This window comes from Rhinoraja longicauda, chromosome 20 (genome assembly GCF_053455715.1).
Source record: "Rhinoraja longicauda isolate Sanriku21f chromosome 20, sRhiLon1.1, whole genome shotgun sequence".
Taxonomy (NCBI): Eukaryota; Metazoa; Chordata; class Chondrichthyes; order Rajiformes; family Arhynchobatidae; genus Rhinoraja; species Rhinoraja longicauda.
Genome location: NC_135972.1, coordinates 2,966,278 through 2,979,169, shown reverse-complemented (window position 1 = coordinate 2,979,169; position 12,892 = coordinate 2,966,278). Strand labels below are relative to the sequence as shown.

The 12,892-nt window shown below is 47.2% G+C and overlaps 1 protein-coding gene across 5 annotated transcripts in view; it reads left to right on the top strand.

Annotated features, from left to right (window-relative positions):
• The window catches only part of iqsec3a (IQ motif and Sec7 domain ArfGEF 3a), a 253,682-nt gene that overhangs the window by 203,421 nt on the left and 37,369 nt on the right, over positions 1 to 12,892 (top strand). For all 5 annotated transcript variants that reach the window (XM_078416738.1, XM_078416737.1, XM_078416741.1 and 2 more), the window contains exons 7-8: positions 7,808 to 7,974; positions 10,074 to 10,213. In XM_078416738.1, coding sequence (XP_078272864.1) covers positions 7,808 to 7,974; positions 10,074 to 10,213 — 307 coding nt within the window. The remainder of the gene's footprint in view (positions 1 to 7,807; positions 7,975 to 10,073; positions 10,214 to 12,892) is intronic.

Below are 12,892 nucleotides of genomic sequence, written 5' to 3'. Positions count from 1 at the left end.
CATGTTGGCCGGTTTGGGCAAGTTGGGCTGAAGGGCCTGTTTCCACGCTGTATCACTCTATGGCTCTATCTGTGGAGGGAAGTGACAGGCGTCGTTTCAGGTTGGGATCCTTCTTCAGCGAGTTAGGCCAAAGATCCTGTTAGGTTATTTGCAGTAATATTATATTAAAATGCATGCATTTCAAAGATTTCAATTACAAGTGTTTGTTTAAAAAAAAGTATTGTTAAAAAATGGATGGTTTGGTTGAAGAAAGGTGTTGTTTCGGGTAGGTTGAAGATGTGTCCCAACCTGAAACGTCATCTGTCCATTTCCCTCCCCAGATGCTGCCTGACCTGCAGAGTTCCTCCAGCACTGTGCGTTTTGCTATTATAGTACGTTCAGTAGTCGCCCTCCTCATGTGTAAATATCTGGCCATGATCTATTGTTGGTGGGGGTTCTGTTCTTGTTTTAAACCAGATGATAGTGATTTTGAATTCAGTCAGGAAAAAGGACATTTGGAATTGTAAGTCTGGCACTTTGTCCCTTCAGCTTGGCTGGATTTGTGAATTCTTCACTAACTGACGTACTCACAAAGGAATGGGTAACTGATGTAAATCCTCTTTGAAACACTAAAATCACTTAAATGTATGAAATTGTAGGTCTATTTAAAACTTCCTTATGGATTTAAAAGTAAGTTCAAGAACATAAAATATCAAAAAGAACATATTTTATTAGATAAGGCCAATCTTCATTAGGATTTCTGCTCAAAACACAATTGATTGAATTAGACAATAGACAATAGGTGCAGGAATAGGCCATTCAGCCCTTCAAGCCAGCACCACCATTCAATGTGATCGTGGCTGATTATTCTCAATCGGTACCCCATTCCTGCCATCTCCCCATACCCCCTGACTCCGCTATCCTTAAGAGCTCTATCTAACTCTATCTTGAATGCATTCAGAGAATTGGCCTCCACTGCCTTCTGAGGCAGAGAATTCCACAGATTTACAACTCTCTGACTGAAGAGGTTTTCCTCATCTCCATTCTAAATGACCTGATTGATTAATTGAAGGATACAGCATTGAAATGGGCCGGTCCACTCCAACCCATTCGCACTTTAGGTATTTCTATGTTATCCCACTTTCTCCTCCAGAGAAGGAATGGGTGACGGATCGGGTCGAGGCCCTTCCATCAGCCTGAAGAAGGGTCTCGACCCGAAACGTCACCCATTCCTTCTCTCCAGAGATGCTGCCTGTCCCGCTGAGTTACTCCAGCATTTTGTGTCTATCTTCGGTTTAAACCAGCTGCATCTGCAGCTCATTCCTAGTGATGGTGGGATTGCAGGAGGAAGCAAGGGTGGATTATCCTCTCCGCACTTTGGCCTTAGTTTAGTTTAGAGATACAGAGCGGAAACATCGAGTCCGCGGCGACCAGCGATCCCCGCACACTAACACTATCCTTCACACACTAGGGACAATTTCCATCTATACCAAGCCTATTAGCCTACAAAGCTGCACGTCTTTGGAGTGTGGGAGAGAACTAGAGCCTCCGGAGAAAACCCACGGGGAGAACGTGCAAACTCCGTACAGACAGCGCCCGTAGTCGGGATGGAACTCGGGTCTCCGGCGCTGTGAGGCAACAACTCTACTCTGGAAGGATGAGAGGGGATCTTATCGAAACGTATAAGATTATTAAGGGGTTGGACACGTTAGAGGCAGGAAACACGTTCCCAATGTTGGGGGGAGTCCAGAACCAGGGGCCACAGTTTAAGAATAAGGGGTAGGCCATTTAGAACGGAGATGAGGAAAAACGTTTTCAGTCAGAGAGTTGTGAATCTGGAATTCTCTGTCTCAGAAGGCAGTGGAGGCCAATTCTCTGAATGCATTCAAGAGAGAGCTAGATAGAGCTCTTAAGGATAGCGGAGTCAGGGGGTATGGGGAGAAGGCAGGAACGGGGTACTGATTGAGAATGATCAGCCATGATCACATTGAATGGCGTTGCTGGCTCGAAGGGCCAAATGGCCTCCTCCTGCACCTATTGTCTATTGCCTACCGCTGCGCCACCGTGCAGTGTTTTTTACATTGGCATCGGTGAAGATGGGGATGGTTCTTGGATGTCTCAACCTCCCACTACTTGTTTAACGGCATGTTTTCATTCATAAAAGCAGGTGGCACAAGTCCAGAGCTCGGATCTGCTGGGTTGGGATGGTGAGGCCTGGGCTCTGTCAACAACAAGCTGTTTTCAATGTTGAAACATCCTGAGTTGGCACTTCATGTTTAGGTTTGGCAGATGATGCTTCTATCTTGTTCTTCTACTCCACTGAAAAAGGATCCATGACTTGGCTCAGCAGGAATGGGAGGATTAAAGACGTGGTGAAATACAAATCTGGCAGCACATTGTGCCTGCCAAGTGCCCAGTATCACCTTATTACATCTGTTTGGAATGGGTCCCATCTAGTATAGTGGTAACCATTTGTGAAGACTAAAGTAGACACAACGACCTTATCGAAACGTATAAGATTATTAAGGGGTTGGACACGTTAGAGGCAGGAAATATGTTCCCAATTTTGGGGGAGTTCAGAACAAGGGGCCACAGTTTAAGAATAAGGGGTAGGCCATTTAGAGCTGAGATGAGGAAAAACTTTTTCAGTCAGAGAGTTGTGAATCTGTGGAATTCTCTGCCTCAGAAGGCAGTGGAGGCCAATTCTCTGAATGCATTCAAGAGAGAGCTGGATAGAGCTCTTAAGGATAGCGGAGAATCAGGGGGTATGGGGAGAAGGCAGGAACGGGGTACTGATTGAGAATGATCAGCCATGATCACATTGAATGGTGGTGCTGGCTCAAAGGGCCGAATGGCCTCCTCCTGCACCTATTGTCTATTGTCTATTGACCTGCAGATGCTGGCTTGAGTCAGGAATCCATCAATCGAAGAGCTGTGTATCAGTCACAGGCAATCTGGGCTTTTCTGTGATGTTGCTCTCTCCCCAAAACTCAATATGGCAGCTATGTATCTTTCTAAAACCCAGCATCCCTGGATCTTCGGGTCTGAAGAAGGGTCTCGACCAGAAACGTCACCCATTCCTTCTCTCCAGAGATGCTGCCTGTCCTGCTGAGTTACTCCGGCATTTTGTGTCTGTCTCCAGCATCGTGGTCATCATCTCTGAGGAAGGATGTGCTGGCTCTGGAGAGGGTCCAGAGGAGGTTTACAAGAATGATCCCAGGAATGTGTGGGTTAACATGTCGGCGTTTGTCGGCACTGGGCCTGTGCTCGCTGGAGTTTAGAAGAATGAGGGGGGACCTCATTGAAACATACAGAATAGTGAAAGGCCTGGATAGAGTGGATGTGGAGAGGATGTTTCCACTGGTGGGAGAATCTAGGACCAGAGGGCACAGCCTCAGAATTAAAAGATGTTCTTTTAGGATGGAGATGAGGAGAAATTTCTTTAGTCAGAGGGTTTTGAAACTGGAATTCTTTGCCACAGACAGCAAGTCAGTGGATATTTTTAAGGCAGAGATAGATAGATTCTTGATTAGTACAGGTGCCAGTGGTTATGGACAGGAGAATGGGGTTAGGAGGGAGAGATAGATCCCTGATTGAATGGCGGAGTAGACTTGATGGGCCGAATGGCCTAAAACTGTCCCTATCACTTATGAACACAGCACTTCGGATGTGGATAGCGAAGTCGGGGTATGGGGAGAAGGCAGGAACGGGGTACTGATTGAGAATGATCAGCCATGATCACATTGAATGGCGGTGCTGGCTCGAAGGGCCAAATGGCCTCCTCCTGCACCTATTGTCTATTGTCTAACATCTTGTACAGCTGTATGCTCACTACCCTGACTGGTGAAGGCAGGGCTTGACGTTGATTTCTGCCACTGAAAAGTCTTCACTTTTCTGTGCTGCCAGGGGTGGTGAAGGAGGCAGATACGATAGTGGTGTTTAAGAGGCTTTTAGATAGGCGCATGGAACTGCAGGGAACGGAGGGATATGGATCACGTGCAGGCAGAGGAGATTAGGTTCATCTTGCCATCGTGTTCAGCACAGACATTGTGGGCCGAAGGACCTGTCCCTGTGCTGGAGCTGTGCTCTTCTATGTCCTATGTTCTAACTACAATGAGAGCGCTGGAGTCCGCATCATCTGTTTAAATGTCCGTGGATGCTCGTAATACTGTTCAAACTGAATCAGTGTATGTGTGATAAGTTAGATCAGGGGTCCACAACCTACGGATCCAGCCCGTAACCTGAACTCATCCGGCCCCCAGTCCCTAAGAGAAATATTATATCAACCCAGCATGCAGGTGTGTTTTTTTTCTGATTATTTACCAATACTTCTGATTCATAGATTAAATTTCACGAGATATGGTTTTATTAAGGTGTCTGTCTCTAAAAGTAGCGTAACACACACACACACACACACACACACACACACACACCACTCACGCACACACACACACAACACTTATCCCAGACAGGTTTACACACACACACACACACACACACACACCACACACGCACACACACACAACACTTATCCCAGACAGGTTTACACACACACACACACGCACACACACCACACACGCGCACACACACACACAACACTTATCCCAGACAGGTTCACACGCACACACACATACACACACGCACACACACACGCACACACACATAGACACAACCGATTCCACATCGGAACACCCGTCGACTCACGCTCTCTCTCTCTCTCTCGGTCTGTACCCTCGCCGTTACCCTCCCTCCATTACGCTCAACGACCACCCACAGCACGGTTTACAGTCGCGATACAGGTGCAGTGAGCGAAGCGTTTAGGAAGGGCATGGAAAGGCGAGAGTTTGGGTCCAGAAATGCTATGGGGTGACTGTACTGTCATGTTAACTTTAGCAAAACCTGGTAGAATGCTAATAGATTCATGATGATTCGAAGCTTAGTTATACGGTCATAGTAATAGGATAGTAATGGGAGTCTCTCGAGGGAAAAACAACACCAAGTGTCACACTAACTGCTATGAGACAGACAAACAAACAGACAGACAGAGAGAGGTGTGGGTAGGTTCAATACCAGTGTCTCAAACTAACTGCTATGTTCAGTAGACATAATATTGCTTAAATATACAAATATAAGTCAAAGTTTAGTTGGTATGTATTATTATTATGTACTAGACCAAGTGGACCCGTTTGGCCCAAACCTCTCCTGCATTTGTGCAGCACCTTCTCCTCCCCCACTCCCCCCTCACTCCCTACCCTCCCCTCTCCCCCCTCCCCCTACCCTTCCCTCCCCTCCCCTCCCCACCTCCCTCCCTCCTCCCCCCCACTCCACCCCCCTCAACCCCCTTTATCCTCCCCCTCCCTCCTCCCCTCCCCCCCACACCATCCCCCTCAACCCCCCTTATCTTCCCTCCTCCCCCCCTTCCTCCCTAGGAGATAGATTTAAACTTTAAATTGTGAATAGCTTTAAAAATATAACACCGATTTCAATGAAACTTCTTCCATTAGCACCAAAGGGATGATGGTGAGTAAGGTGGGGCTAAAATTGTCGCGCTATCGTGTACCGTTTTGGCTGTAGTTCAGGAACAAACAAACAAACAAACAAACGAGAGTTTTAGTATATAGATTATTATTAGCTCCATTTATCGACGCTGGCGATAGATGTGGCCCGTCATCTGCTCACGGACATGGGCCCTGGGCCCATGCAGAACAAGGCTGCCCACCCCTGACTTACATTAATAATTCCAATTCAAATTTTTAATTAGCCTGAGAGCACGTCTAAGAGCAGGATGATAGAGCAGTTTCGCAAATTAGAATGATGATATTGACACCATCAACTGCATAACGACCTTTAAATATGCTCATTTAGATGAATAATTAAACTGATTAGTGTAGACCATGTTGCCGAGAGAGGATGTTAATACACTTGCACCCTGTTTATGAAGTGAGCAGAGTTCATTGTGATTGCTGTTACTGTCTGTATTTACTTAGCGGGAAAGATATTCCTAGAATATTAAATGAGCCCAAAACGAAGCTTCAATTGTGATCCTTTTTATAGCAAACCACAAGGATTGATGCAGTTTTGCAGCAACAGGGAAGCAAATGGTGTAGTTCAATGTCGTGACTCAGCGAGTCATGTTGCTGTTTTATAACGCTTCAGTGAAGCTACCTGTAGGCTCGCCAACGGTCCCGTATTAGCCGGGACATCCCGTATTTTGGGCCAAATTAGTTTGTCCCGTACGGGACCGCCCTTGTCCCGTATTAGAAGGGTTGCCAACTTCCTCGTTCCCAAATACGGGACAAAGGGTGGCGTCACCCATGTGACCACCCATGCCACGTGCTCCCGCTCCACACAATGGCGGCCGCCCGGGAAAATGCAAGAAAGCTCTTGCAGGGATAACCTCTGATAGTTATTTATTCACAAAATGCTGGAGTGAAGAAGGGTCTCGACCCGAAACATCACCCATTCCTTCTCTCCTGAGATGCTGCCTGACCTGCTGAGTTACTCCAGCATTTTGTGAAGCATCTGCAGTTATTGTCTTATATACCTCTGATAGTTAAGTGCTTGTGTTGGGAATCTGTACATGGTGGCATCTGTCCAGCAGAGATACTTGAGTGTGAGCAGAACTCCAGATGTTTCCAGAGGTGTTGTCCATTGTTTCTCTACTCCACCAGTTAGTGTAGACAACATTGCAGGCCTTTTTCCCCAGTGCTGTAAGTCATATTGTCCGTGATTCCAAAGTTTACAGGAAGCTACCACTGCTCCTTGGTGGACCCTGTGCAAGATGTGGGGTTAGGGTCATGTTTATTATTGTCACGTGTACCGAGGTACAGTGAAGAGCTTTATTCCGCATGCCACCCAATCAAATCAGATAATACTGTACACGATACCATCAAGCCAATCTCAAGTACAACAGGTAGAGCAAAGGGGAAGGTACAGAGTGCAGAATATAGTTCTCAGCATTGTAGCGCATCAGTTCCACAGACAAAGTCCAATGTCCGCAATGGGGTAGAGGTAAATCGGACAGTACCCTAGCTTATTCCCAATCTCGTTGTACCCCTGGGTACAATGACAATAAAGATATATTGTATTGTATTGTATTATTGTATTGTATTGTATGGAAGGGCCGTTCAGAAGCCTGATAACAGAGGGGAAGAAGCTGTTCGTGAGTCTGGTGGTGCGCGCTTTCAAAGTTCTGTACCTTCTGCCAGATGGGAGTGGGGAGAAGAAGGAATGACCGGGGTGGGACAGGGACAAGTCTCTGATTATGTTGGCTGCTCTCCTGAGGCAGCGTGAAGTGTAGATGGAGTCCAGGGGGAGTATGGTGTGTATGACAGACTGGGCTACATCCACAACTCTCTTTTGATCTTGCAAAAGCCTGTTTCTTTCTTACGATGACTGCAGTGGAAGTTGAATAACCAGCTGAGCACATTATCAAGATTTTAATTAAACCAGGTACAAAAATCAGCATATTATTTCAGAGCGCATCCCTTCGGGGCCTTGTTTCCAATAGAGGGGGATTGTCTTATCTAATGCTGGTGATTTTACACGGAGGAATGCAGTGAATTGATTAGATTTGTTGCCAGAGACTGAGGTGCACTAATGTTTAGGATTGCCAACTGTCCCGTGTTGGCCAGGACATCCCGTACTTTGGGCTAAATTGGGTTGTCCCGTACGGGACCGCCCTTGTCCTGTATTAGGCCCGGGGAGCGCTGTAGGCCCGGACACTGTAGGCCCGGACGTCACCTTGTCCCTTATTTGGGAGTGGGATAGTTGGCAAACCCTGCTGGTGTTTGTGACTGACGTTGGGTGTTGTGTGTGCCTCCTCCAGCCAGCGTTACTGCATGTGCAACCCCGAAGTGGTTCAGCAGTTCCACAACCCAGACACCATCTTCATCCTCGCTTTTGCCATCATTCTGCTGAACACAGACATGTACAGCCCCAACATCAAGCCCGATCGCAAGATGATGCTGGAGGACTTCATCCGCAACTTACGGGGTGAGTGTGGCCATCTCACGTTGTCTTGGCAAGTAGTTTGATTTAGTTTAGAGGCACGGTGTGGAAACAGGCCCCTCGGCCCACCGGGTCCGCGCCGACCAGCGACCCCCGCACACTAGCACTGTCCTACAAACACTAGGAACAATTTACAGAAGCTAATTAACCGACAAACCTGCATGTCTTTGGAGTGTGAGGGGAAAACCGGAGCACCCGGAGAAAACTCACGCGGTCACGGGGGAGAACATACAAACTATCTACAGACAGCACCCGTAGTCAGGATTGAACCTGGGTCTCTGGCGCTGTGAGGCAGTAACTCTACCGCTGCGCCACCATGCCACACAAGTAATAGGAACATTTCACTAATGCTAGATAATTGTTTCACAGTGTCCTGCCATAGTTATTACTTTGGGGCCACAAGGAACTGCAGATGATGGTTTACAAAAAAAGACACAAAGTGCTGGAGTAACTTAGAGTGTCAGGCAACATCTCTGGCAAACATGGATAGGTGACGTTTCCCATGGGGACCATTATTGCATTGCTGGGCTCTAGATTGTGTAATGTAATTGGAAAATAAAATCATGCAAAAATTGGGATAACATAGAACTATGCATATGGGGCAATATGGACTTGATGGGCCGAATGGGTCACGGGTAATTTACTATCTTTCTGCTCTAGCTCTTGTGGATTAATTGAAGGATACAACATGGAAACAGGCCCTTCGGCCCACTGCTGACCATCAGTTACTCGTTCACACTAGTTCTGTGCTATCCCACCTTCTCATCCACTCCCTACACACTCGGGGGCAATTTGCAGAGGGGCTGATTAACCTACAAACCCGCACGTCTTTGGGATGTGGGAGGAAACCGGAGCACCCGGAGGAAACCCATGCAGTCACAGGGAGAACGTGCAAACTCCACACACACACAGCACCCGAGCTTGGGAGCGAACCAGGGTCTCTGGTGCTGTGAGGCAGCGGCTCTACCTGTAATGCCACAGTGTTTGGTATGCTTGCCACCATCAGTCAAGGCATTGAGTACAGGAGTTGGGACATCGTGTTACAGCTGTACAAGACCTTGGTAAAAACCATATTTGGAGTTTTGCATTGAGTTCCGGTCACCCTACTGTACGAGGATGTTATGAAGCTAGAAAGGATGCAGGAAAGATTCACCAGGCTGTTACCAGAACTTGAGGACTTGCTTCGTAATGAGAGGATGGGTAGGCTGGGACGTTTGGCCCTGGAGAATAGCAGGCTAAGATGCGATCCTACAGAGGTATGGAAGATGAGGTCGCAGTCATGTTCCTGGGTGAGAGGAGTCCAGAACCAGAGGGCAAGGAGTTAAAGTGAGAAGGAGGCAGATTTAAAAGAGATCTGAGGGGCAATCTCTTCACACAGAGGATGGTGCGTCTATGCAATGAGCTGCCAGAAGAGGTTGTAGAGGTTGTAGTGGTGGTGTTTAAAATCCCAATGTTTAAGAAGCAGTTAGACAGGTACATGGTCAGGAGGTTTTAGAGTGATTTTGGCCAGATGCAGGCAAATGGGACTTGCTCGTTGATAGAGTCTGGTTGGGCTGAAGATCCTGTTCCTCGTAAGTTTCTCCTAAACCTAGAAACATAGAAAATAGGTGCAGGAGGAGGCCATTTGGCCCTCTGAGCCAGCACTGCCATTCATTGTGATCATGGCTGATCACCCACAATCAGTAACCTGTGGATTAATTACCGATTGTGCATGATCAGCCATGATCATCCACAAAGAGAACAAAGAGTTATTATCGGGAGTGTAAGAAAATAACTGCAGATGCTGGTACAAATCAAAGGTATTTATTTCACAAAATGCTGGAGTAACTCAGCAGGTTTCGGGTCGAGACCCTTCTTCAGACTGAAGAAGGGTCTCGACCCAAAATGTCACCCGTTCCTTCTCTCCTGTTATTATCGGGAGTATGACTCTGTTATTTGGCTTGCCTGGGCATGGTTAGTATTTGAAATGCACCAGGTTTGAATCCGATTAAAACAACTTAACACTGACAGCCATGCCTTTGCCTGTGATCTGCTTTATGCAGTAGCTGTTGGTGACTTCCCCTCCCTTCCTTTCCCCTACCCAGGTGTGGATGATGGCGTGGATATTCCTCGGGAGATGGTCGTCGGCATTTATGAACGAATTCAACAGAAAGAGTTAAAATCCAACGAAGACCACGTGACATATGTGACCAAAGTAGAGAAATCAATCACAGGGATGAAAACAGTAAGTTCACAGGATGTTTACAGGTGAAGTTTGACCCCGTGCAGATATCTCTTAGAGTCATGGAGTCACAGAGTGATACAGTGTGGAAACAGCCCCAACTTGCCCACACCGGCCAACGTGTCCCAGCTACACTAGTCCCACCTGCCTGCGTTTGGTCCATATCCCTCCAAACCTGTCAATAGACAATAGGTGCAGGAGGAGGCCATTCGGCCCTTCGAGCCAGCACCGCCATTCAATGTGATCATGGCTGATCATTCTCAATCAGTACCCCGTTCCTGCCTTCTCCCCATACCCCCTGACTCCGCTATCCTTAAGAGCTCTATCTAGCTCTCTCTTGAATGCATTCAGAGAATTGGCCTCCACTGCCTTCTGAGGCAGAGAATTCCACAGATTTACAACTCTGACTGAAAAAGTTTTTCCTCGTCTCAGTTCTAAATGGCCTATCCCTTATTCTTAAACTGTGGCCCCTTGTTCTGGACTCCCCCAACATTGGGAACATGTTTCCTGCCTCTAATGTGTCCAACCCCTTAATAATCTTATACGTTTCGATAAGATCTCCTCTCATCCTTCTAAATTCCAGTGCATACAAGCCTAGTCGCTCCAGTCTTTCAACATATGACAGTTCCGCCATTCCGGGAATTAACCTAGTGAACCTACGCTGCATGCCCTCAATAGCAAGAATATCCTTCCTCAAATTTGGAGACCAAAACTGCACACAGTACTCCAGGTGCGGTCTCACTAGGGCCCTGTACAACTGCAGAAGGACCTCTTTGCTCCTATACTCAACTCCTATCCATGTACCGGTCTAACTGTTTCTTAGACGTTGCCTCAACTACCTCCTCTGGCAGCTCGTTCCATACACCCACCACCCTTTGTGTGAAAACGTTACCCTTCAGATTCCTATTAATTCTTTTCCCCTTCACCTTGAACCTTTTACCTCTGGTCCTTGATTCACCTATTCTGGGCAAAAGACTCTGTGCGTCTACCCGATCTATTCCTCTCATGATTTTGTCCACCTCTGTAAGATCACCCCTCATCCTCCTGCGCTCCAAGGAATAGAGACCCAGCCTGCTCAACCTCTCCCTGTAGCTCACACCCTCTAATCCTGGTAACATCCTCGTGAATCTTTTCCGCACCCTTTCCAGCTTGGCAGCATCTTACTTCAACATTAACTTCCTAAATAGATACCTCGCTACCATTTATCGTCCACAGTCAGTGATCTGCTCTATGACTCTGTCAAAACACCCTGCTTTCCGATCAGCTGCAAATCTTCCTTGAACACACATTGTGTCGACAGTCTGGTGCATAAACAGATCGAGTAGAATCTAATATCACGCGGAGCAGGGGAATAGCCAATGGTCAAACGTTGTGCTCTGCATTTAGCACCATTTCTTTCCATTTAAACAAAATCGCCACTTCTGTATGTAGACCAGTTTGAATGACTGGAGCCACTGGGAACAAGACTGCATGTTATACGTGGGAGAGAGAAACTCAACCATCAAGTTATTAACGTGTCGGAAAAAACCCCACAGATGCTGGTTTAATCCGAAAGTAGACACAAAATGCTGGAGTAACTCAGCGTGTCAGGCAGCATCTCTGGAGAGAAGGAATGGCTGGGCATTGCTTCTTATCGAGGGTGAATGTTACATAGAAACATAGACATAGAAAACATAGAAAATAGGTGCAGGGGTAGGCCATTAGGCCCTTCGAGCCTGCACCGCCATTCAATATGATCATGGCTGATCATCCAACTCAGTATCCCGTACCTGCCTTCTCTCCATACCCCCTGATCCCTTTAGCCACAAGGGCCACATCTAACTCCCTCTTAAATATAGCCAATGAACTGGCCTCAACTATCTTCTGTGGCAGAGAATTCCACAGACTCACCACTCTCTGTGTGAAAGAAAAAAAATCTCATCTCGGTCCTAAAAGACTTCCCCCTTATCCTTAAACTGTGACCACTTGTTCTGGACTTCCCCAACATCGGGAACAATCTTCCTGCATCTAGCCTGTCCAACCGCTTAAGAATTTTGTAAGTTTCTATAAGATCCCCCCTCAATCTTCTAAATTCCAGCGAGTACAAGCCGAGTCTATCCAGTCTTTCTTCATATGAAAGTCCTGGCATTCCAGGAATCAATCTGGTGAACCTTCTCTGTACTCCCTCTATGGCAAGAATGTCTTTCCTCAGATTAGGAGACCAAAACTGTACGCAATACTCCAGGTGCGGTCTCACCAATGCCCTGTACAACTGCAGCAGAACCTCCCTGCTCCTATACTCAAATCCCCTCGCTATGAATGCCAACATACCATTCGCTTTCTTCACTGCCTGCTGCACCTGCATGCCTACTTTACCGGTAACTTTGCTTCGTTGCCTTTCAATGGGCTTATTGCAAGGCTCGGATGTGACATCTAGTGGCCGTGCGGTGGGTGACGAATTAATCAGGCCACGGCAAGAGTGGATTCAGGAGAAGATCACAACATTCCACACGCACAGCACAACGCAGTGTAGACAGGCGTAGCTCGGACCCAGAATGAATGAGTGTTGCACCTCTACTCTTCCAAAGTGGAGGAAGGAAAACTGCAGGTGCAGCTGGTTTAAATCGAAGGTAGTCACAAAATGCTGGAGTAACTCAGCGGGTCAGGCAGCATCTCTGGAGAGAAGGAATGGGTGACGTTTCG